Genomic DNA, 24,888 nt, shown 5'->3' on the forward strand with positions numbered 1-24,888 from the left:
TTGGGTAAGCTTCAGGTCATTTTCTAAAGAAATCCATAGCTACCAACAAATATTGTCTGGCAGATTCCATCTCAGGCAAAGGCCCAACAACATCAACAGCAATGAGTCTCAGTAAAGTCCCCAGGAGACACTGCTCAGTAGGGTTTCTTCACATCTTTGGGGACCCACTTTTGAAATACGACTCATGAAAGAAATGCATCACATTTCCTGTAGGAATTTTCCATCATCTGTCTGCATTTTCCTCAAAACCAGTTGTCTCTTGGCTTGACTAAGGGTTTTGCAACCTCAAGATGTCTAATGGTTTTGACATTATAATGAAACTTCAGAACCTCCTTTTTGAGTGTTTTGGGTACAATGAGCTCTCATGAATGCTCATCACCCATTGTTTTATTTCACCATCTCCTATACAACATTTCATCTTTAAATTCCAAGCTTTCTCACTATGACCAGAGAGCTTTGCCCTGCTACTCTGAAGACAGCCTATACTCCAAAGCAGACACAGTTGACAAATGAGGATTTTTTTCCAATTGCACCTTGTTTTGATGCCAGGAGCCTTTTTGAGGGACGCTTTGAGCTCCTTGATCTCCGCTCTAGCAAACCTACGCAGGAGCATTTTCGTTCCTGCAGACCCCCCCCCAAAAAAAAAAAAGGAGAGAAAAAGGGTGCAGTCTCAATCTTTTCTTGCTGCCCTGCTGAGGGAGGTGTCTGCCCCTGAAAAAAGGCATTTGAACAAGGCTTTGGCAGAACTAGACTTTCACAGATTCATAGATTTCTAGGTTGGAAAAGACCTTAGAGATCATCCAGTCCAACCGTCCCTAATCTCCCGTTAAACCATATCTCTAAGTAGTTCATCCACCCTGTTCTTAAACTCATTCAGGGATGGGGACTCGACCGCCTCCCTGGGCAGCCTAATGAGTCACTTTGGTGACTTTGGTCTTGTGTCGGTGCCATCCCCACCCCAGAGGCATTCCCTGCTGCATTCAGCAGAAGCTGCTTCAGCTCTGAAAATGTCCAGCTGATCTCCTCCGACCACCGAGGTAGCTTGCCCTTCTCTCAAGGAGCGTGCGGAGCTTTTGTAACACTGGCAAGTCCTTAGCTGAACCTCCAGCAGCGAGACCAGTGTCCCACAAGGCCAGGCAGGCTGGCAATGCCTGGCTCCCTTCCTTCATAGGATCATAGAATGGTTTGGGTTGGAAGAGACCTCAAAGACCATCTAGTTCCAAACCTCCTGCCATGGGCGGGGACACCCTCCGCTACACCAGATTGCTCAAAGCCTCGTCCAACCTGGTCTTGAACACTTCCGGGGATGGGGCAGCCAGAACTACTTTGGACAACCTGTGCCAGTGCCTCACCACCCTCAGAGTGAAAAATTTCTTCCCTAGATCTAACCTAAATCTGCCCTCTTTCAGTTTAAAGCCATTGCCCCTTGTCCTGTCACTACACGCCCTTGTAAAAAGCCCCTCTCCAGCTTTCCTGTAGCCCCTTTAGGTACTGGAAGGCTGCTATAAGATCACCCCGGAGCCTTCTCTTCTCCAGGCTGAACGACCCCAACTCTCTCAGCCTGTCTTCATAGGAGAGGGAAGCGCTGCCCCATCACCCCTGGCTGAGCCTTTGCCCATAGTGCATGTCACACCTCTTTTCAACAGGTCCCCTCACTCTGGGCTCAGTTTCAGATTGGCAGCTTCGAGCTCATGCCAGCCTGCTTATAAAACATTATCAGTTCCTATCGAAGGGTTTACTGTATGCCAGGATACCCTCAGCTGTAACGGAGGGATTGGATAGCTGGCCATACAGTACCTGCTCTGTTGGTCTCTCGGTGAGGGTTGCCTTACAGAGAGGGTGGGAGACCCTCACTACACTTTGCTGTGGACTTGTCCTAACACGAAAGCTGTCTTCACCACCAGGTGCCCACAGTGGAAACCAAAATGAACCTACTAAGGCACATCCCAGATATTATCTATTAATGGTAAGGCATAAGCACCCTTTGATTAACATATTACACAGCAAAGCTCTTGCTGGCCTTTTTTTTCTAACCAGGTCAACAGATGAGGTCCAGGAGCTGGCTACAAGCTCAAAGAGACAGCTCGAGGGCCACAAACAGATTGCCCAAACCTCTTTCTTTCACATGAGCCGCGTCTTTAAAGGAAAACGCCGCAGGTTGAAAGCCCTGGTGCTCACCAACCACGGTGATGTACACGCTGAGCGTTACTTCATCCCTCACCTTGGCTGTGCTGAGCGTTTTCCTGCATCCCGTCGGTCCAGTTTCCCGCAGGCACTTCTCCCCAGCAAGGACACTTTCCCCAGTCCCTGCCTTCTTTTGTATCCCTGGGGCAGCTCCGTTTTGGATGTCCCATCATCTCCCTCTCTGTCTAGTACCAATCAGCAGTACCTGAACGAGCATCTGTGATGCCTATAAATTACACAGGCAATAAACCCTCTCTTGGGGCTCGGCTTCCCCCATAGCCCTCCCTCTGAAGAGGACTGCTGCAGAACGGAGGCAAATAGGTTGTTGAACCAAGAACTCCATTTTTTGCCACCAAGGCCAAGGCGCAGGGGATTTCCAGTACAATCAGCCCAAAAAACCCAGACTTTCCCCAAAAGCAAAGTAATTAAAGGCTATAAGAGAAGAGTGGGGTTCTCTGAACACCAACTTAACATCCAGCCCATTTCACTTAAAACTGGGATTACCCAGCGTTACATGTGCACTTTCAGGTCCCCCCATCTCCTGAGTTGAGTTTGGGCCTTTCAGTAGGTTTTTATGAGGCTCTGTCCTAATTAGCCACACATTTATAACAACCCTCTCTGTGCACGTTTCTTCTCCCATCAGTGCTGCACTTAACCAAGCCGCTGCTTGATGCAAACTCATGTTTGATGTTGCAGCCAACCCCCCCGTTGCTTTCTGTCCTACTTAAGTCCCTTTTTCTAATATCTTGAAGTGGTATGAGCTGGATGGAAACATTCTTCTCTCTAACACAGGACCTTACACTATATAAAGCCACCAGCTTCCCACTCTTCCAGTAGCAGCTTTATATAAAGCCACCAGCTTCCCACTCTTCCAGTAGCAGCTTTCCAACTTCTGTTTGAGGGCTGAAATGCAATATTTAAGCTCCGCCATAAATCCCACAGCTTCACAGAGTGTTTCTGGCCTCCTGCACGATCTGCCTAAGTGTCTAGCAATTGGTCCATCGGCTATTTATCTTGGAAGTCCTCACTGGCATCCGGAGACATGAGGAACACAAAATGTCTGCAGGTCCTCTGCCAATTTAGGTGAGTCTCTTCTTCTTCTTGCCTTCTAGCACTTGGCTGTGTCCTGTCTAGCTCAGACTGATATCTGGCTCCAATCTGCTTACGAAGGTTCAGACCAAATCTTGATAAGCCAGGTTATGTCTATAACACAGTGCTTCTCAGCTCTCAGGTATGGGTCCTTGCCACAGCTGTGCTCCTGACTCGACTCCAGGATGAGGTCTGGGCATGCACTATCCCAGGGGAGGGCTGGAAAGAACCACACGATGCTCCAGAAGGTCTCACAGCCTCCTGAACCAGAGACCAGCACCACAGTCCAGGCTACGGAGCACACCCCTGCCCCAGCGTTTGACCTCAGGCTCTTCTTTGCGAACAAGTGCTGCAGAGCAAGGCTCCGCCTGGCCCCTATTTCCAGCCAGCCACGCGGTGGGAAAGGGCATGCCTCAGTCTCTCATGAGGTCCTTTCTCCAGTGGCATTGCCAGGACTGGAAAAACCTGGTGCTGTGCGCCTCCCTGTGCTTGCGTTACAGGGCACACACTGGAAACCGTATCCTGGGCTGCATCAAAAGAAGAGTGGCCAGCAGGTCAAGGGAGGGGGTTCTGCCCCTCTGCTCTGCTCTTGTGAGACCCCCCCTGTGGTGCTGTGTTCAGCTCGGGGGTCCCCAGCACAAGAAGGACACGGAGCTGTTGGAGCAAGTCCAGAGGAGGCCGTGAAGATGATCTGAGGTCTGGAGCACCTCTGCTATGGAGACAGGCTGAGAGAGTTGGGGTCATTCAGCCTGGAGAAGAGAAGGCTCCGGGGTGATCTTATTGCAGCCTTCCAGCACCTAAAGAGCCTACAAGAAAGCTGGAGAGGGACTTTTTACAAGGGTGCATAGTGATGGGACAAGGGGAAATGGCTTTAAACTGGAAGAGGGGAGATTTAGATTGGATATAAGGAAGAAATTTTTCCCTCTGAGGATGGTGAGGCACTGGCACAGGTTGCCCAGAGAAGCTGTGGCTGCCCCATCCCTGGAAGTGTTCAAGGCCAGGCTGGATGAGGCTTTGAGCAACGTGGTGTAGTGGAGGGTGTCCCTGCCCGTGGCAGGGGGGTTGGAACTGGATGGTCTTTGAGGTCCCTTCCAACCCAAACCATTCTATGATTCTGTGATTCTATGGAATGGCCAGTTCTACGAGTGACCCAAGCCCAGCCTGGCAGACCCAACAGCCTGAGGCCAACTCCATGTCCAGCAGGCTGGTACCTTGGTGAGCCTTTGGTTTCCTTTCTGAGATGGTTTTCTATTTCAGAAACCTTGCCGTGGCTCTGGCCTCCTATTAAGTTTCAGGCTGAATAATATTTTCCTATTTCCCCTGTTTTGTGAAACATCTTCTGGCCTGCGTCACACACGTTCCCCAGCACCTCACCGAGTCAGGGTCTTGCAGCTGGGCCTTCTGATCTCTCTGGGCACTGTCCCAGCACAGAGCTGTTCTCTCATTATTTTCGACCCTTTCTGGGAAAAATCCTGATATTACCCTCTTTCCCTGTGCATCGGTTTACAACTTTGTTTTATTTTGATTTGATTCCGGTGTGAATTCTTTTCGCTTTCCACTGCTCCTGAATAGGTTAGATGTCTGCAAGCACCTTTGCTATCTGATCCCTCTTGCATCAAAAGAATTATTATACACTTCCCTGTTTCCCTCTTTGGAAACTGCATCCTAGCCCGACACCAGTGTTACCGCTCCCGATGGAAGCGGTCAGCCAACATCCTGAGTCCTGAGGAGGCAGTTTCTACTACAGGGAGGAACTGATGAGACCCACCATACTTGTTTTATGCAGCAGTGTTCACACACAAAGCACCATCTCCCTAAACACAGCGGCAATCAGATAGGAGTCGTTCTGAGACAAGTTTCTTTTATTTCCCCCAAATAGTCTGCCCAAAATGTTTGCTCTGTCTCTTCCTCAGGTTCCTTATTTCATGTTGATAGCACTTCTCTGATGGGCCTCGACTTTCTGTTGACTCTCCCTCTTTGGTTTCATAGTGTTTTCAAGCTTTTGCTGAACAAAAGAGTTTTCATCCAGCATGTCTATCAGTGACTAAACGAGCTTCTCTTTCAGACTCGATCATCAGCTAAAAACCCACTTGCCTGACAGCTAATGAACGCAGTTCTTGCTAATAAAGCATATATTTAGAAATAATACTGATTCACCCATCTGTTTCCAGCAAGCAGATTAACTGCATCGCGATAAACCCTCAAACGGCACCTTCACCAAAAAAAAAAAAAAAAAGTCAGATTTAAATTGGCATTTAACTGCTGAGTTAGGCGATGCAATGGTCTTCAACCAGTGCAGATAAAGACAGATCATAGCTCCTGACATACCAGCGTGTCATGACTAAATCCTGCTGGGACCTGAAGATAGCAGCTACTAAATGTTGAATCACAGCTATTCTCAACGGAGAGATAAAGAATTTGATGCTGGTGGATTCGTACTTGCATAGCCCATAAAATTCGTTGCAGACCACCTTTTGCAATAGTGGTGAGTCTGCCACTGCTTATCACCCCTTCGAGATCTCTTCTCTTCTTCTTCCCCTACCTCTTCTCATTCATCACCTCCATTCCTTCCTCCCTCCATTCCTCTCCCCTGTTCCTCACTGACCCATCCCTCTTTGATCAAAAAATGCCCCTAGAAGTATCATGGTGATCACCATCACGCTTTCACATCAAGCCTAACTTATGTGACAGTCAAAATATGAAGATGATGTGCAAGTGTGAATGAAAACACGACCAAGCAGAATCACCAGTGGGTATAATAGCATCGATTCATCTGAACTTACGCAGAAAATAAAGGGGGGGTCATTTATTTAATAAATGTAAGCACCTTTCCTCGTTTACTTACAAGCTTTCGTTTGCAAGTTGAGACAGCTGAGAGACATGTAACTATGGTAAATTACTCTGACGTTTTACTCATATGAAATGTTCCCATCCATCTCTTAGTAAATTATTCTCAAGTCACAGGGGTCCTGTATTAGCTGTGTTACAGCTCAGGCTTCTCCTAATCCAGAACTATTTCTCTTTTCCTTTTGAAAATGTACCTACGTGAAGGCATTAGACATGCTTTCCTAGCTGATTAACAATTGAGATGAGATTTTTTTAATTTTTCTGAAGTGTGTAGGAGTAATACCCCAGAAACACGTGACTTTGGGGGCAGGGATTTCTCACCATTTTCTGAAAAGCAGTGACCAACCTATATCTTGCTTTGGCCAATATAGGTTGCCCACGCCGATGAGTTGCTTTTTAAAGATGAGACCATTCGTGGGGATTGACAGGTTGAGCTTATTTTATGTACTGAGAGACCTGAGCACGTGAGAACGCGCCAGTTGCTACCGAATAAGGACCTGGCCGTCACGAAACCCAAATTCAATCCCTTCCAAAATCAAACACAGGAGCTCTACTCCATGAGCTTTCCATACACGGCCAGTGGGCTCCTTCTCCAGCCCTCCGAGAGCCTCTTTCAACCGGAGCCACGGCCCTGGGAAGGTCGCACTGATGCCACTGAATGGTGACAGCTTGACCTTGCACAAGCCACCTCCCAGGTTCCCAGTCTCAGTTTTTCCGACCGCAAAATGGGAAGAAAAGTCTCTTACTGCCACGGGACGCGTCACACCTTTCACCTGAGAATTGTTGCAGCTACTCCAAAGCCCTGAACGAGATTTGAGGACTCCAGGGAGCAAAAGTGGCTAAAAAAGCCAGGAAGCAGGGCCACCGCATGGACAGGGCTGTGGCTGGAGATGTCCTTTAGCAGCAGAGCTTGGCTCTGAGCCTCCCAGACACCACCTCCCTCTTGCAAGGGAAACTCATCACGGCTTTGAACGAAGGGCTTGGAAAAGGAATAAATCTTCAAGATCTGAGGGACTGAAGTCTGCACATTAGCTCCCCTTAAACCCTGAGCGCATTTAACTTGGGAGGTTAGAAACCGCAGCCAAAGAAACCTCTCCTGATTCACAACTTGTTTGGAGCAGTCACCCAGAAAGCAGCCAGTGAATCACTCCAACCAGTTAGTCATGCAACCACACCGCAAGTACACTCCAAAGGCAGCACAAAATAAACAGCCTGCAGCTCCAGATAACACACACGCAGCTCATTTGCGCTATCTGGCATCAGCGTATATTGTTAATAGGACTCCTACACCAAACCCTTAGGAAAAGGCGCACTCGGTTAGCATCTCCAAATCTCTCTCCCCATCAGTATTTTTCTCGTCTGCTTCGCACTGTGTTGCTTTCAAAACAATTAAGACTAGTAAAAGTTTTAAGACTCTCTCTCTTTTCCAGCACCCTTCTCGCTACTGCTAAAGTCCTGCTGGGGTTACAAGCGTGCGCTGCAGAAGTGGAGGGGTAAAGCGGAGTTAATCCCAACCAGCAGCGGACAAGTCGAAAATAAACAGCTCTAGTGCGAAAAGAAATCTTCCTGCAAGGAGGGAGCGGCAGGAATACAGGGGGAGGGAGGCTCCCGGTCCTTTGACACATGAGTGTTGTAAACAGCTCGGGTCAGGAATCCTATAAAAGTCTCCAGCCAGATCTACCGTCCAAGTCAAGGGAAGCGAAAAAAAAAAAAAAAAAAAAAAAAAATTCTTTGGAAAGAGCCGCGAATAAATCTTCCTGCGCAGCCGGGGCGAGGAGCGTTGAGCCCTACCTTCGCGTCCTGCTCCCGGAGGAAATCCCGCAGGTTTCCGCGGAGGAGATCCCGCACCTCCGAGTGTGTCTGTTCAAACAAGAGGCTTAGCCAAACTCCTGGCGAGAGCTCCCTCCCCTCCCTGGGAGGGTGCCGGAGCCCTTGAATGGCAGATCTGGTCGCCCTATTGTGGAAAAGAGAGGGCGATTGCCAGGGCGGCGTCAGCAGCACGCCGGGAGCCGGCGGCCGGGCAGCCGGCCCTGCAGCACCCGGGAAGGGGCCGGCTCTGCCGCCCGGCTCCCCTCCAGCTCCCTTCCCCGCTGGAGCTTTTCCCTGCTGCCCGCGAAGCTCCCGTCCCCCCCTTCCCTAGCTTCTCCAGCAGCCCCTCCCTGTCGCATCCTTCTCCCCTTTATACTCTCCCGTTGTCCCCCGCGGGGATCAGGGCAGCGGCATCTTCCCCCCCCCCCTCCCCGCATCCCGGCGGGAAGAGGTGCGGGGAAGCCTGCGCACCCCCCGCCTGCCTCCCCGCCGCCGCTTTTATCCGCGGGAAGGAGCCCGGGCGGGAGCCGAGGGCCCAGGACAAAGCTGAAAGGGGGAGGGAAGCGAGGACAGGACAGGGGCGGCCGTCGCAGCCCGGGATCCCCACCCTCCCCCCCAAAGCCCGCTGCACCCCGCGGCAGGACGAGGGGCAGCGGTCGCCACCCCACCCACCCCCCCCCCCCTCCGCCCTCCACCGGGCCGGTGGCGGAGCGGTTCCCACGGAGATGCGCACCGGAGCGGGCGGAGGCCCAGGAGGGGCCGTAACAGCCCCAAACCCCGGGATGGGGTGATGGGGGGAGGCTCGACATCGCCCGATGTCGGGGAGCCCTGCGAGAGTCCCGGGGAGAGCACACGGCCCCGGGTGCCCCCTCCCGCCCCGGCATCGGGGCTGCGGCTGGAAGCGGGGGAACTGGGCAGATGCCACCGGTCCTCCCCGGCGCACGGCGAGCTCCGCAAAACCCTGGAATATCGGCGGGAGCCCCGAGCGCCTGGCAGCGAGCGGCTTCTCCCGGGAGGCGGAGGTGGGGACCGCCAGCGAGCTCGTTCCTGCCGTGCCTGCAGTTTACATTACATTAGGGGGGGGAGGAGGAGGAGGAGGAGGAGGAGGAGAAATGCATTAAAAGTGTCAATTTAAAAAAGCACGCAGCGAGCCTCTGATTCCTACGGCAGCCGCTTTCTGCACTTCTATTAATAACGCACTTTGGGCTGCGCTTTTCATTTGCTCGCTAAATAAAAGAAATGATCGTTATTTGCATAACCCGGCACTTAAAAGAATTTCCTCTGTCAGAGAAAGCCCGTTTCCCTTCTCCTGTCTCCTTTGAGCAAACATCCCCATCACATTCGCCTTCACTCCCCAAAGGATTTTTTTTTTTTTTCCCCAGCCCGTATTTCTAGACAGCAATATACGCATTTGTGTGTGTATACGGGCATGGGCATACATATGTTTCAAGACATACAACTTACTTCAGCTCCAAGCAGTAGAAATAGCGAGTCAGATTACTACAGCACGTAAATCATTCGAAAGCTTTTTCCCTTCCTAAGCCAAGATATATATCCTGGTCTGAAGGCTTTTATTTAAGGTTTTGGCTTTAATTGCCGGTGCCGGTCTGCGGAATAACCCGCACCCCGCTTTTTACAGCAGGGAAGCCGTGCGAGGCCGCCGGCAGCGTGCGGGCAGGGGGACCCCCTGCAGGGACACCCCCCCCTACCCAGGGCCAGACCGACAATCGTCGCTCCGAGGGGACCGCGGGAAGCCCGGTTGGAGCAAAGCTGGAAACGTTCGACGACTGCCGCTCGCGTCCTCCGTGTATTTAGGGCCGCGGCCCTCCGGGGCCTTTATTTATCCATACAATGCGATGGAAAGGCTTAGATCTAGAAATAAAAGCCGAGAGCAATAGATGGCAGGCACGGGCTTTTTATAACTTGATATGACTTGTTTACTAAAGAATTAAAATAATTAAAAAAAAAAAAAAAAAAAAGAGGAGGGGGTGGCACACCCGCTCCCTCCTGCTCGGGGGGTGCCAGCCGTGCCCCTCGCCGGCCCGGGCCCCGCCACATTTTGCCCGGCCGCTCCGCGCTGGGCTCCGCCGGGGGATCTACAAGCGAGGAGGGGAAAGGCGGAGGCGAGGGCCGGGTGCGGGGAGCGGCGTCCCCCGGGTAGTGCGGAGACCCGCGAGCGGTCGCAGCTCCGGGAGCGGCGGGGAAACCGGCCGCCTCGGCATTGCACGGCGGGAGAGCCTCCCGGTTTATCTGCCTCGCTTTTTTTTTTTCTCCTTTTTTTTTTCTTTTTTTTTTTTTTTTTTTTTTGCGGGGAGGGGGTGGTGTTGTTTTTGAAATTGAGGGATTTACGGGCACGGCCTCCCACCACCCCAGCATCCTCCAAACCGCCGCCGCGCTCCTTCCTCCGCCTGCAAAACGCGCACGGCAGCACGGGCACCGGAGCGGCCGCGGAGGCTCGGTGGGCGGCAGAGCGGGACAGCCGCCTGCTTCCCGATTTCCCGAGCAAAACCCCGCTGCAGCTCTCTCCATCGCTTTACATCCCGTCCGCGTGTTAACCGCTTTGTCGGCTGCGGAGAAAGAGGATGAATCCCTCTTCCCCCGCTCTCACCCACGCCGAGCGTATTTACCCGGGCTCGGTGTTTTCCCGATCCTGGTCCTTTTAGCCGGGAGCGGCCGTTCCCGGGACACAACGCCCGTGCCCGGCGCGGTGGGTTTGGGAGAAGCGCCTACGGGTGCTGCAGTCGCTCTGCGAACCCCCGACCTGGCTATTATTAACGAGTGCCTCTCTTCAATCGTTATCAATTATTATTATTGCTATTAATTATCCTGGCGAATCCATGTGTCTCTTATCACATCGTCCCCAGTCACATCACACTGGGCTCGCAACGAGAGCGGGTTCTGGCCGGGACACCCGCCGCCGACGCGGGGTTCCTACTGAAGCCAAGCCCGGAACCCGCTGGAAAATAAATCGGGGGGGGGACCCAGGCGGTGTTAAGGAGGGTGATAAATTCGTGTGGCTGTACCGGGCTGGGGAGGGGGGGTTGTAATGTGTCATCGCAGGCTAAGCCGTCGCCCTGGCCTTTGCAACCTACAGAAACAAGAGAGCCGGTCAGCGGGGAGAGGATGGCAGGGCGGCCGGGAAGGCACCGCCGCCGCGGACCGGGACGGCGCCGGGCGCTGCCCTGCGCTCCCACTTCGCCAGGCGGGAGCGGAGAACGGGTCTCTTCTGGCCGGGGTCGAGCATCCATCCCCGCGGGGCTCCCCGGCCCCACCGCGCCCTTCCCCGTGGGCCGCGATTTAGCCCCAGAAGGCCTCCGCGGATGCGCGGCGGGTCTTGGTGCCCGCGTGGGGTTGTTCGCCCGCGGGGAAGGGGCAGGGGAAGCAAGGGAATGGAGGAGAAAGAGAAAACCCCAGCCGAAACCCCGGCCAGAACAAGGGGGAAAAGGACGCCCCAGCCAGAGCCATCCGTGCCGCTGCCCAGCCCCGCGGGCACCTACCACGGGAGACGGGTGGTACCTACTGCGGGAGACGGGATGTGCCTCCCGGATGAAGGCAGGAGCCGTGCGGCTGGGGCAGGAGAAGAGCGTGGCCCGAAATGGGGGACGGGACCGACCCCTACCCGGCCCGACGGAGCGCGGCCGGGCGCAGGGCATCAGGGCTCTGCCCGCCGCTCCCGGGCACGGCTGCCTGGCGAGGACTCCGTGCCCTTTCTCCGGGAGGGGAGACACCGATGCTGAGAGCACCAGGGCCCCTGGACCTGGATCCGGAGAGGGGTGGGGGGACCCCCTGGCTGCACGCAGCGGGTGATGGACGGCGCCTGAACGCGGCCCGGCACGCCGAGGTTTGGGAGAGGAGCAGGGAGAAGGCGCCTCTGCCTCCTTTTAAGCCTAGAGACGGGGGAATGGGAAGGTTGGAGGGAGAAAGAGAAAGTATAGAGGGGAAAAAAAGTACCCAAAACGACGGCGAGAGCCTGAGTCGTAGGAAGAGGGATCGCCGGCCCGACCCGGGCCTCTCCCGGCTCCCTTTCGCCCCTATTCCGAAGCCAGCGCCCGTCTTAGGAACACCCCGGAGGTCCTGGCCCTGCCCGGCGAGGTCGCGGTGGACCAGTGCACTAAGGATGGGGACGCGGCCATCTCCTGTCCGCGGCAGAGCGCTGAATTCAGGCCGGGGATTTGTCCGCGCGGAGAGCACCGGGAGGGAAAATAAAAGAGATTTCATTTCCACTTTCCCTTCTTGGGAAAAAATATAGTTGTGGAGGTCAGGCTGTTTGGTTGTGTTTTTTGTTGTTGTTGTTATTGTTTGGAGGTTTTTTTGTTTGTTTGTCGTGGGTTTTTTTTATTATTTTTTTTCTTCCCCCGACTTCCTAATTACCTCGAAATAGCGGAAAACCCGAGAAGAAGCGCTTTGCCTTTTCAACCTACGCTCAGAAACAACAAGAGAAGCGACCGCGTTCCAGGTTGTCCTGCCGAGCGCCAGGGAGTGTCTTAATTACCGCTAATGACCCTCGCAGAGGATGCGAGCGGGTTATCTGCAGCCGGGCAGAAATCAATTAGGGGAGTGGCGATTAGAGGAGAAAGTGAGAGACAGGAAAGTGGGAAAGACCGTTACAGCGGAAAGCGAAGATTTCGGTGATATTTTCCAGAAATCCTCCCTCTGGAAGGGGGTCCCTGTAGGGAATGTTTTGCGCAGCCCGCTCTTCCTTTCTCTTTCTGTTTCTCTCCCCGTTCACTTCGGATTTCCCTGCGTTGCCAAAAGAAAAAAAAAAAAAAAAAAAAAAAGCGTTTTCCGGGAGCGCATCGGCTCCGCTCAGCAACGACGATGAAAATCACCGCAAAGCGGGACGAGGGGGGGGTGGGAAACGCGGCTCCAGACCCGCCTGGGAATAAAGACACTCGGGCGGCACGGCGGTCCCCAGCCCCGCACCGCGGCCGGGGGGTCTCCGCGGGTGCGCTGCGCTCCGCGGCCGGTAGCGCTGCTCGGCTCCCACCAAGGTCTCCTTGACCCCTGGAGGACTTGTCCTGCCGAGCAGCACCCCCAACACGCACACCCCACCCTCGGAAGCCCTTTCCAGCCCCGGGCGTCTCTCTCCGGTTTCGTCCCCGGTGCTTCCCCCCCCCCCCCCGCCCCCCGCGCCCCGCCGAGGACTCACCGTAACAGGAGACCTGCAGAGCTCCGTTGTGGCCGCTGCTCTCTTGCAGCTTGAGGTTGTTCTCCGGGGGGGTTTTGCAGGGGCCTCGCTGCATGTAGAGGTGCGGCGGCTGCTGCTGCTGCGGAGGGTATTTGTTAAAAGCGGCCGGAGCCCCGGCGGAGCCCGGAGCCTGCCCGCTGCCATCCAGGGACTGGCATTCCTGCTGGCTGTAGCGGCTCCGGCACTTAGTGCTGCTGTCACCAAAGCCTTGTCCTTTGCTGGCCAGGAAAGTAGGGCTGAACTTGTCACTTGCTTGAAATGCCCTAAAAGGCGAGGAGCCTTCTGTGCCCTGGGAGGCTGCGTTGTAGTAGGAATCCATGGCAGCCGGATCACAATAAGAAACACAAGTATCAGCATTCATTCCTAAAATTAAAAGGCCCGAGTGTCCTTAATGCGCTTGGAGGGGCACCAGGAACCTCTCTTTCTCTCTCCCTCTCGCATACACACTCACAGCTGGGCCAGGGAGCTCTAAGAGGATTCAGATGTTCTCGAAAGCTGACCAGATCTCCAAACCCCCTTAAGATCTCGCACAGTAAAAGGGGTCTTTTGCTTTCCCTCCCTCCCTCTCCCCCCCTCTCTCTCTCACGCACACACACACATTTGCCCTCCGTCTCTCTCTCCAAACTATCTACGCACTAAAGAGGCTCCTCTCCGCACTTTCCCCCGCACGCATAGGAAAAAAAAAAAAAGAAAAAAAGAAAAAAAGAAAAAAAAAACAAAGAGAGAGAGAGAAAAAAAAAGACCTCTCCCCCAATTAATATGTAGATGATGACAGTGGAGGGGAGGGGGCTGAGGAAGGGGGGTGTGTGGAGGCAGAGGGGAGTGGAGGTCACATCTTTCGCGTTAAAAAAAAAAATAAAACAACCCTGAAAGTTTTTCTGATTTAAAAAAAAGAGCAAATCGAACAGATGACATGAACTCCACGAAGGGATGGATGTGGGACCCGCACAGGCGGGACTCTTTAATGGTCGTGACACTCTCGGTTCGCTCCGGCCCTCTCGTCTGCTCTCTGCCCCCAGCTGCGGGGACCCCCGCCCCCGCGGCCCCCTCCTCTGTATTAAAGGCAATACGGATTTCCCCCGCAGCTATATGCCTTTAAGCCTTCCCCCCCCTTAACCCCATCGGGGCCGGCAGCTGTCCCGGCACGGCGATGCCGTGCTTGCCCAGCGCATCGCCGGGCAAACTCTCCGCGGCTCCTCGCCGCACGTTTCTGATCCTCGTGGTTTATTTACCTCCAAGAACGTGCTCTCTCCAGGTGTAAAACAACTGCATCAAAAGCGGGAGGGCAGCAGGGAGGGATTTTAAACTGGGGCGCCGAGCACCCAAAAATCGAACCCGGCTTCTGGGACTGCCAGAGGTGAACTTGCAAAGGGGCAGAGGCTGGCAGGAGCCCTTTTTGGTTCGAAGGGTCAATTGCAACCCAAAAAGGGCTTAAAAATAAATCAATACTCACCTTCCGCCCGTCTCCGTCCTCCCCCCCACCCCGCCATTCAACCTGATTCCCCTCCTCCCCCGGTTAACTCCTACTACCCCTTATACACTTACTCTTACCCTGCCTTCCTCCCATCCCCACATCTGGTTTCTATTGCTCGCTTACCTTGAAGTTTTCAGTAATAAAGATATTACGCAAACTACATCCACAGTTCTTTAGTCAAAAAAAAAAAAAAAAGGAAAAAAAAGGAAAAAAAAAAAGAAAAAAAGAAAGGAAGAAATGAAAGGGAAGAAAGGAAGCCGCTTAACCCCTTCGGGAGCGCGGGCCGCGGCGGAGCCGGCTGCGGGAGGGGAGTGGGGGCAACGGCGGCGGCTCTGGGCTCCCAGCGGGGTGCCCCCGGGATCCGGCCCATGTGTCCTCCCTTATCCCTTCGGCTTCCTCCCCCCCGTGCAGAGGTGTAGGGGGGGAAAGATTGGGGGCTTTCATCTATGTATGTGTATCTGGGTGCGGAGGGGGCGAGTGGGATGCTGTTCGGGGGTGAGCGGGGCGAGGGTGCAGCCCCCAGGGGAGACTGCTCGGGGTGGGGGTTGGGGGGGTGCCGTGGCCGCCGGCCCCCCCCCCCCCCCCCCCAGGGCTTTGCTTCAGGAGCAAAACCAGCACCGCCGCTTTCATTTAGCTTGGATCTGACAAGAGCAGCCCCCCCGCCCCTCGCCCCTCAGATGCAGAAGGGATTTCTAGCGAGGTCGTCGTTAAAACAGCCAGAGACGGAATCATTTACTAAATTTCAAACCATTTTGCGAGTCTCCCTCAGACTCAGCGCTGGGCTCGCTCAGCTTTCTGGTCCAAGAAAGCTTTCAGCGGATTTGCCTTCCTTATTCTCTTTATTACTTTGCTTAATTCTTTCCTCGCTGTTTCTCTCTCTCCCCCCTCCCAAACTCCCCCACCCCACCGCAGCCCCCTCTCTCTCCCTTGTCCACGGCTTAATAAAAAGCAAACCATGAGAATCTTTCTAAAAACCACTTCGGGGCTGCAAGGGGAGACCGGTACCCGGGTACCGGCAGCGTTCCGGCTCCCGCATCCCCGACTCCGCCGCAGCGGACTCGCCGCCGCGCTCACGGAGGGCAAGACTTAAGCATGTGAACGCGTTAAATACGAGTTTTCCAGCCGGTTACAACCCGAGCAATTCTTTCGGCCAACGAAGAAACAGCCTGAAAGAAACGGTGTGAGGGCAGTCCTCGACGCTGCGGCTTTATACTCGGCCTCGGGATTTCTGTTCGGCAAAGTTAAATAACAGCAAGAACAAAAACTAAAGGCAGAGATACCGGGATCGGGCAGGAGATTATTTTTTTGAGTTGGGTTTTTGTGTGTTTTTTTTTTTTTCAGAAGTGCTGCGGTGCAGGGGCTCACAGAGGCACTCCGGCTTGACCGAGCCGAAGGAGGGCTGCCCGGGGTCTTCCTCAGTCGGAGAGCTCCGCCAGCCCCTCTTTTGCATTAAACTGTAACGAAAAGTCCATTAGTTCCCAATCAGGGCTAATCCGCAGCCCCGCGGAAAGGACCGCAATAAAACCCTCTCTCTAATGGCCAATTTGTGTCCCTGGAAGCGGGAGGTTAATTCGGGAATCGTTACCGGGGGAAAAGGTGCTCGCAAATACCTGGCGATCTGGCGGGGGGTAGGGGGCAATAACCGGGGGATCGCATTTCTGGACGGTTTTCGTTTGGCTGGGCTGGGTTTTGCACGAAGTCCTCTTAGCGAGTTTGAAAGGTGGGGGGGGATTAATTCCCTCGGCCCCCGTTGGATGGGGAAGGAGCTTTGTGAACCATGAAAGCAACCAGGGAGCCTGCAGCCTCCCTCCCCGTTAAACGAGGCGATGGGGCTGCCTGTCGCGGAGCTGCCGGGGCGGCCGTGGCCGCCCGACGGTGGGGGCTCTGCCCTCCCGGTCCCCCCGCATCCCCGCCGGGAGGGCTGCCGGCTCCGGAGAAAGGGGACATCCCCGCTTGCGGGAGCGCGGATGGGCAGAGAAGGGGCAGAAAGGGACACGCAACTACTTGAAACCCGATCTCACCATTTTTACTCCGAGTGAGCCCGATCCTGCCCTGTCTCTGCACCGAGTGCGTCCGAAAGGGAAGGGCGAAGAGAGCGGCCGAAAAGGTCTGCGCTCCGCAGCAACCGGTTGCCAATTCCCTGAGCACACGTGCTTTTATATCGAGATCGTTTTCAGGCACAGCCGCCGCTGGTTCTGGAAGGGGTCACTCCCGAGGGTCCCTTCCCACGGAGGGCTGCGGGAGCCCGGGTGAGAGACAGCTCGTCCCGCGGCTGGGGCCGGCAGCTCCCACCGAGCGAGTCGCTGCTGGGTGAATCGCCCAGGTGCCCTCCCGGCGACACCCCCGGGAGAAGGGAGCAAGGCCAGGGCAGTCCTGCCTGGCTTGTTTTCGAGGACCCGTTTCCTTTCCACCGGGGCAGGAGCGAGCATCGCTGCCGGGTGAGGACCCTGTGCCAGGCGCAGGCGATAGCGGGCGGATCTCGCATCTCGCTCTCTGCGAGAAAATAAAAACTTTATTCCCGTGCGATTTAAACACTCGGGCTGGTGTCACGTCCAAGGAAAAGGCAGAGGTGCCCGCTGGTCCCTGCACACCGGGAGCGGCAGCGCGGGGCTGCGGGGAGCCGGGAGGGCGGCGGGGACGAGCCCGGCTCTCGTAGGGGGCCGGCGGGAAGAGGCAGGAATGAGCTTCTCCGCTTTCCCAGCCACCGCCGGGAGAAACCCGCCGTGTCCCCCGCAAGGCTCCACCGTCCTCCTGGGGCTCCTGCCGCTCGGGGCCGGCTCGGGGCTGATGCCGGTGGCTGCAGCCGGCGCGGCGGAGGGGCGGCTGGGGCGAGGTACAGCCGGGCTCCGGGGTGCCGGGGCCGGCTCCCCAGGTCCTCCCCGCTCCCTCCGGGAGGTGGGAGAGTAAATATCTCCGTTCAGAGAGTGGGGTCATTTCACTGGGGACGGGATGGAGAGAGGGGGGAATCTTTCACACCGTTCCCTCCCGGCTCTCTGGCAGAGCCCCGCTCTTGGAAACTGCCTCCAATTTGTTTCCCCACTGGTTTGGTTCGTGCGGTCACTTCAGAGATGTGGGCTCCTTTTGTACCGGACCGAGATCTGAGGGCGACCTATTTATAACACCACTGCTTGGATGGATAGAGGGGAAAAAAAGTATTCGTGCTAATCGCCCCAAACTTTTTTTTTTTTTTTTTTTTCCAGCAGGAAGAGGGTTACATCTTTATTTGGGGAGCGGAGCTTGCCTAGCGACAGTCCCGCCGGTACCTGTGGCCCGCTGGGCTCCGGGATGGGACCTGAGCTGCGCCGGGGCGGGGGCTTTGCTCTCCTGCCCCCGGTGCCTTCCCTCGGGGATAAATATCTATGCAATATATACGCAATGCCGGTTGTTATTACAACAGGTTCCTCGCGCCACGAAGGGGCTTGGAGAGAACTGAGGCCGACTTGCTCCTCTCCTTCCCAGGGAAAGCGAAGGAGGAGGCTCTGAGGCGGGCAAAGCTGGCCCCGGCCCCTCCGGGCTTGTGCGGGCAAAATTCTGCTCCACGCCGGTCCGTAGGTGTGCACGGCCACGTGTGTCTATATATGTGAGCGTTTTCACCAAAACGAGCACCTGCTTGCTCCCTCGGAAGCCGGGTGCGGAACGAGCCCGACGGCAGGTTGCCCTCCGCGGCCGGTGTTCGGGATGCGCGGTGCCCGCTCGGGGAGGAGGGGGCGAGGCGGGGGCCCCTCGGCCCGCTCCCTGGGGAAGGAGGGGGTCAGAGCTGCCACGGCCACCTCCGCTCGCATGGCCCTGGGGACCCCCCCCGCCTCCAGACGCCGGTCCGGCTCGGCGGACCACTCCGGGCCGCAGGGGCTTCGTTCACGCTTTCTAGCCAACCTTTTTTTATTTTTTTTTCCCTTCCCCCCCCCCCCTTTTTTTTTTTCCCTTGTAATATATTTTTCTTTTTATTTTCTTTCTTTTTTTTTTTTTTTTTTCCTTTTCCAGGAAGCCCCGCGCTCGCTTCAAGCAGCGGAGGGCATTTATTCACCCGCTTCTGCGCGCAGCCCCCGCGGCCGGAGAAGGGCCGGCAGCGGAGCCCGGGATGCCCCCCAACAACCAGACCCCCTCGCTCACGTCCTCTCCCCACCGACCCCAGAAAAACATGGAACCGAAAAATCACTGCGGGGACCCGATGACGCCACGACGTGAGCTCCGCGCCCCGCGCCCCGCTCCGCCTGGGGTCCCACCGGGCGCACCCGGCCAGTGCGGGTGCCCCGGCCCGGGCTGAGCGAGGCGAGGGGGGGGCTCAGGCCACTGGCCTCTCTCGAATCCTCGCCTGGGCTTAGGCGATCGCGCCGGGCCCGGTTAAAACCCTGCCGCGCACTTCGCCCCGCTTCCAAGTACCCCGAACACGATCCAGGGGGGATGCCCGTATCTAATATGCCATCCCAGGGCTGAAATTTTCAGTGGCTCTCTGTAAATTCCTCCCTGCGCGGAAAATCCACTTGCTATTAATTTCCTCGACACTTTCCGTTTGCGGGTGACCTTGCCAGACCTCTCTCTGAAGTCAGGGGCTATTTTTTGCTTCAATCACAAGCCCCGGCGCAGGGAAGGCAGAGCGTCTCGCAGGCTCTCCGGGCGGCACTGCGGGCTAGCGGCCGCGGTGGCCCCGGGGCTTCTGCCGGTGGCTCCCCGGGAGGGTGCACGGCAGAGCCCGGGGGGAGCTGAGGGAGGCGGCGGACAGGGGGTCTCGGCGGGGCAGCGGAGCCCGAGGGATGCGCCGTTATCCCGGGGGTCTGGGCTCCGGCACGACCCACCGCCCCAAGGGCCCGGCGTTGGGCTCTGGTCCCGGGGACACGCCAAGGGCAGACCCCGGCGCCGCGGGGGAAGCATTTCTGGGAATGTCCTCTTTGCCCCGCGCACGAAACAAAGAGGCCGGGAAGGAGGGGGTCCGAGGCGAAGACATCCAGTGGCAGCTGGTGCACCTGTCAGCGCGGCGAGAGCGGCTCCCCCTGACCTTTCCGAGCAGAGCAGAGTCGGGACAGCCCGCGGCGGCGGCTGGGGGGGTGGGGGGGAGGCCGAGGGAAGGAGAACTCTCCCCCTGCCCGTCCCGCCTGGTGCTGAGAGCCGGCTCCGCCGCCCGGCCCCCGGGGAACGCCTGTGCCCCAGCCCGGCGACCCACCTCCAGCATCTCTCGGTGAAGAGCAGCTGGTGCCTGCTGCCGAGCGCGGATGAAAAGCGCTCCCAGGGAAGCGTGGATATTTTTAATTATAAATATGAGGCGCTCAGGGTGACCCCAGGCCTCGGAGAGGCGGCGGCAGACCCCCCCGAGCCCCCGGGCCGGCGTGATGGAGATGCCGGCTCAGCCTCGTCCCCATCACCGCTCGGCCGCTGAATTTCGTTTGTTCCTCTCCTTGCCTCACGCTCTGAGAGGTATTTGCACCCCGGCTCGTTCGTAAAAAAATCTACTTTTCTCGTTGTAATCTCCAAGCAGCTCCGCAAAACCATCGCTAAACCAAACAAGAACAGATCTCCTCAAATAAAGGAACTCCTGTTCCCCTGCTAAGAATAAATAACCGTTATGATTTTTTTTTTCTGATTATAATCGCGTCCCGCTTAACAGATATCACAGCAACGTCTTGGGCGCTCAGTGCACCATGCACAAACTTATTTTCCGTGTGATTTGCGCCAAATTCACATTCATTCGGGGAGGGGTACGGGAAGGGGAACGTGTTTATTTTTTGGAGGGGGGAAGAGAGTTCAGGCAAGCCGTGGAAAAGTCCCCTCCAGAAATGTCCGGAAAACGGAGAAGAGCAGGACAAGGGGGATTTGCAAATAACATGCTCGGGGAACACTCCGCAGTCTGACTGCCGCCCCGCCGCCCCCTCTCCACCCCGTTATCAGCGGCCCCGCCGCGGGCACCCACCGCCCCGGCTCTCGGGCCGTCCGGCCCCGCCGGAGCTCCCCGACGGGCTCGACTTTCCGGCACTGTCAGGTCTCTCGGCCAAGCAGGGGCTTAATGTCCCTCTTCGAATCTCCTGGACCACAGCCGTGACCTTTTCTTTTCTGTTACTCGTTTGCTTGTTTATTTTTTGAAGCCTTCCAGGAATGCTGCGTTTCCTTACTTTTTTTTTTTTTTTTTTTTGAGCTCCCATAAAAAATCCGATCAAGCCTGATTGTGTCAGAGCCATACTTAATTAAGGGGGAATCGATTCACGGGGTTCGCAGATTCGCTCCACAGGATGGCCCAGACTTGCTTTTTCTTATAGAAAGAAATTTTTCTTATCCAAGAAATTTTGCAAGCAGTGGAGCGGGCTGAGGGGTTGCCTGGATGTACATCCCATGAGGATGCCATTTATTTATTGTAAAGTTTCACACTGGGAGAAGCACTCCTTTTTTTTTTTAAGGCAGAGAAACTAAGTGTAAAACAATTGATTGCCCGAAGTCACACTCAACTACAAAATCTGTTATCTGCTGGGAGCTGGGAAAGAGCCCGGGAGTCCTGTGGATCTCTGCCCCTCTCTTCAGTGAGCGGCTCGGCAGCACCAGCCATCCTCCCAGGTGAGCGGCTCAGCCATCCCCTGAGTTTCAGGAAGAAGTACCTTATCTATGGCCAGACATAGGGACACAAGTGGATGGATTTCTTCAGGCCCTGAGCTTCTTCAGCTTCCCCTGGAGCCAGTAAAAGCTGCAGCTGGTCAGACAGAAACCAGGTCACTGTGATTTAGACTATTGAGTCAGAAACCCTGGTGATGAAAAACCCAGTCTCCAAATTGCATGGCCAACAATCATGCCCAGCCACAGCGAGACCCCTCTGCCCAGCAGCCATCCTCAGCTTTTAGAGGTCATCCACCCACGAAACCTTCTCATCAGGACACAACTGCAGCCAGGACACGAGAGAAAGTCACTGAGAAAGTTCCAAAAAGGAGAAGCATCCTAACATCGTTAGGAATCCCGCTATCGGGGCAGGATGACTCAGTGTGACTTGTTATCTTTGGTGGCTTAAAGACTGGAAGGACAAAAAAGAAGGACTAAACCCAACAGCGACGACAGTAAGAGCAATGAAACAAATGCAGAGCCTTCATGGGCATCACAGCCAGGGATGGAGACAGCCCGTGGCTGCACTGGTGTTGGGATGGGGTGGGAGGACAGACGGACCTGCCCCAAGTTAGAAATGACAGTCCGGTCAGCTGAGCCCCAGGGCCACCTGTGTCCTCCCTGCTGCTCAGATTTATAGAGTGTAACATTTTAATAAAAAACACACACACCTCTCCACTTTGGTGCATTAAGAGATTTCTAGCAAAACACAGTAATGTTGCTATAAATTTCCCTCCCAGCACCCTCACAAGTAATAACTCAAGCCCCAGCATTTTGTATTTAATGTTTATTTTGATGGCTGCATTCCAGAAAGAAAAGGGAAAAAAGAGGCAAAATCGACTCAACCACTCTCCCCGTTGCTATTAGCCTGATGTTTTCAATAAAATTTAGTGCAAACTGGGAAACAAACACTTGGAAAAAGAAAGGAGGAAAACAAGCACGCTTGGGCAAAATTCTCCTAGACGTCTGCCAAGGCCTGGGTTCAAATCCTGGCTTGAATTACTGATGTCCTGCCATGGGTTCTCATTATGGCCTCCTCCCTTGGCGCGTTTGAACAGCACCCCAGGGAGCCATACCTGTGTTAAGCAAGGCTCAGTGGTGGGATGCTCCAAAGGATTGAGACGTATGGAGGCTCCAGGTTGAAACAGCCAAGCTTGGAAGTTAAAGGCTGAGGCTTCTTGTCTAAATAATGCAGGACGGAATGCTAGGAGTGCTGCCAGTCATGTCTGAAGTACGTGGCAGAGCTATTTAAAGCTTTCAGAGCACCTGCTTCTCTGTGGAGCCACCAGTCCTCCACATGCACCAGCACTAAGCCCATGCTCACCACTGGGAAAGGACAAAACCATGTGGACAGATGGTGGTACACCCAGACGAGCCACGGGCGTTTCCTAACCAACGTGCACGCTCCAAGACGTGTCTCTGGTGAGAGCAGAAGACTAAACCCCATGCAGCGGTGAGTGTTTACCCAGATGCCATTTAAACTTCAGATGGCTTACCCAGAAGTACCCTTGAGTTCGACTTGGTTCAGATGTGGTTAACAAAAATGTGCTGAGAGCAGCAGCGCTACGTAACCAGGTTGCTAATAATGAGAGAAGAGTCCTGGGCTCGCCCTGAGCACGTGCGTGGCTCAGCCTGGAGATCTGCACACCCAGAGCACGTGCCAGCACGGCCAGTTGTGGCTAGATCTGGATTTTCCAGGTCTCCTTTTCTCCCTGGATCGCTCTAGATCCCAAGCAGATTCAGAGACTGACCATATTGCCACCGTGATGTTGCAATGAAGCATTGGTGTCTTCACACACTCACTTAGGACAAACTCCACTGATCTCTGAAGGCTCAACCAGCTTAACCAGTGCTCCCCTTTCCACATGGTTTCTCTAGTCTCGGAGTACTTATACGTGGTATCCACATCTTTCCACTTTTCAGCAGGGAAATCAGAAAGATTCACTGACCTGGGTCAAGGGCACTGAATCGTCACCAATTGGCTCTGCCATGGTGGCACAGGGGTGATTTCAATCTCTTCTTGTGGTCAGGCCAACCTCGCTTTTGAGTTCACGTCCAACACTGAGGTTTCTAGGGACAAAATTACTCTGTAGATTCAGCCTCCACCGTGATGTTTGGTTTATGACATTAGGTTCATTTGGCAAGTGGTATCTAATACTTGGTTCACGGCTTGCAGAAGTGGAGGGATCTATCATCTCACACGGATTCTCATATTTTGATGTAAATGACAGATTTGTCGATAAGTGTTCACAGCACCTTACTAGGAATGAGTCTTACTTCTCCTAAAAGGGACTTCGGGCTGTCTGTGACTCTCTGAAATTTCCATGCCATCTGAGTGGACTTCTGCATTGCATCCTGTCGTATCAAGCAATTAAAGACAAAAAAAACCCCAAATCACAGAGGGCTAAAATATACTACTCATGCCCACAGTGTCTTCCAGTTGGCCTCTGTTTTTTCCAGTGATAAGAAACAAACATCAAGACTTGGTCCTAAGCACTCTGATCGGAGTGAAGGTGTCACTGCCTGTAAGGGTCAACACAGCTTTCTGATCTCCATTTTTGAGCTAATGTGATTATTTCCGTTTGAATTAATCCTAGTCACACATGTGTCACACGAGGTGCCCGCTTTACTGGAAGCAGTAGGCTCATGGTGATGGTGAGCTGCCCACCAGCAAGCTCTCTGCTCACAGGAATGGGAACAGCTCTTAGCTCCATGTCAATAATTATCAAAACTGTATTTGCAGCCAGAAGGAGGTTGGAAAATGTCAGATTTTTTCTTGCTTTAAGTTAGTTGCTCTATTGACTTCAGTGTTGATGAGTGATTTCAACGAGGATAACACTAGTTTTACACGTTGAAGCTGGTCCTTCGCTTTCTTTTCGCCCTTCTCTTGAACAGAAATTTAGTTGAGCAACCTACAACTCTATAGGGCAAGGCTGTTAAATATGCTGGCAAAACAGTATGGATCAAACATGTCTTTGCTGTTAACTGGAGAACATCTGCTCAGTGAATAGTATTGGGGATTTTTGGACTCATTTTAAGAAATGCATCTGTGACCCCGTGGAACCTGCTGTTCCTAGAGGGGTTAAGACACACCTTTTTACCTTTTCTGTGTTTTCCCATCTTTCTTCCCAGCAGAATTGTCTACAGCAGGCTTAGTGCGTTGAATACCCAGGCTGGTTTCTTACCTCGTAGAAATCAGCATGACTCTGATGACATCACGGTGATTCACACAAGGCATTTGACTCCTCCGTATTCGTCTCGATTCGAAAAAGGAGAAATCTAATGATGTTTAAAAAGTATAACGCTGTTCAGAAGGAAGGCTGCATGGGTTTGGGTTGATTCTGTTCCAATAGTCAGAATCAGTAAGACTCCCAACCAGCCTGGACAAGAGGAGAGAGTCCAGGGATGCGTCCATCTGATTTCTTTTTTTTATACAACACATGGCACTGCAAAATGTTGGAAGAGGTATAGTAGTTCCTCTTCAAGGCCTTAAGCAGCACAAAGGAAATATATTCACTAAAAACCTTAAATTGACCCAGTGGACTTACAGCCAGATCCAAGAAACTCAGCATTTTATTCTGTATTATTATTCTTTTTTTTTTTTTTTTTTTTTTTTTGCACTAGGTTAATATTCTTTTTATAAGAAGAATGGGAATAACAGTTCACTCTGGATGACCGACGTGATTTACTTCAACTGCATCAGCATTCTTCCAGCTCATATTTG

The 24,888-nt window shown here is 54.3% G+C and overlaps 1 protein-coding gene across 2 annotated transcripts in view; it reads right to left on the minus strand.

Annotated features, from left to right (window-relative positions):
• ALX4 (ALX homeobox 4) overlaps positions 1 to 13,478 on the minus strand; it is a 37,905-nt gene extending 24,427 nt beyond the window's left edge. The window contains exons 1-2 of one of the 2 annotated variants that reach the window (XM_086613864.1): positions 13,079 to 13,478; positions 11,446 to 11,448 (exon numbers count right to left, since the gene is read on the minus strand). In XM_086613864.1, the coding sequence (XP_086469990.1) occupies positions 11,446 to 11,448; positions 13,079 to 13,478 (403 nt within the window). The remainder of the gene's footprint in view (positions 1 to 11,445; positions 11,449 to 13,078) is intronic. The other variant, XM_086613865.1, reaches the window with a different exon arrangement.
• Positions 13,479 to 24,888: the final 11,410 nt, after the last annotated feature.

This window comes from Tauraco erythrolophus, chromosome 6 (genome assembly GCF_009769465.1).
Source record: "Tauraco erythrolophus isolate bTauEry1 chromosome 6, bTauEry1.pri, whole genome shotgun sequence".
In the NCBI taxonomy this organism is placed as follows: Eukaryota; Metazoa; Chordata; class Aves; order Musophagiformes; family Musophagidae; genus Tauraco; species Tauraco erythrolophus.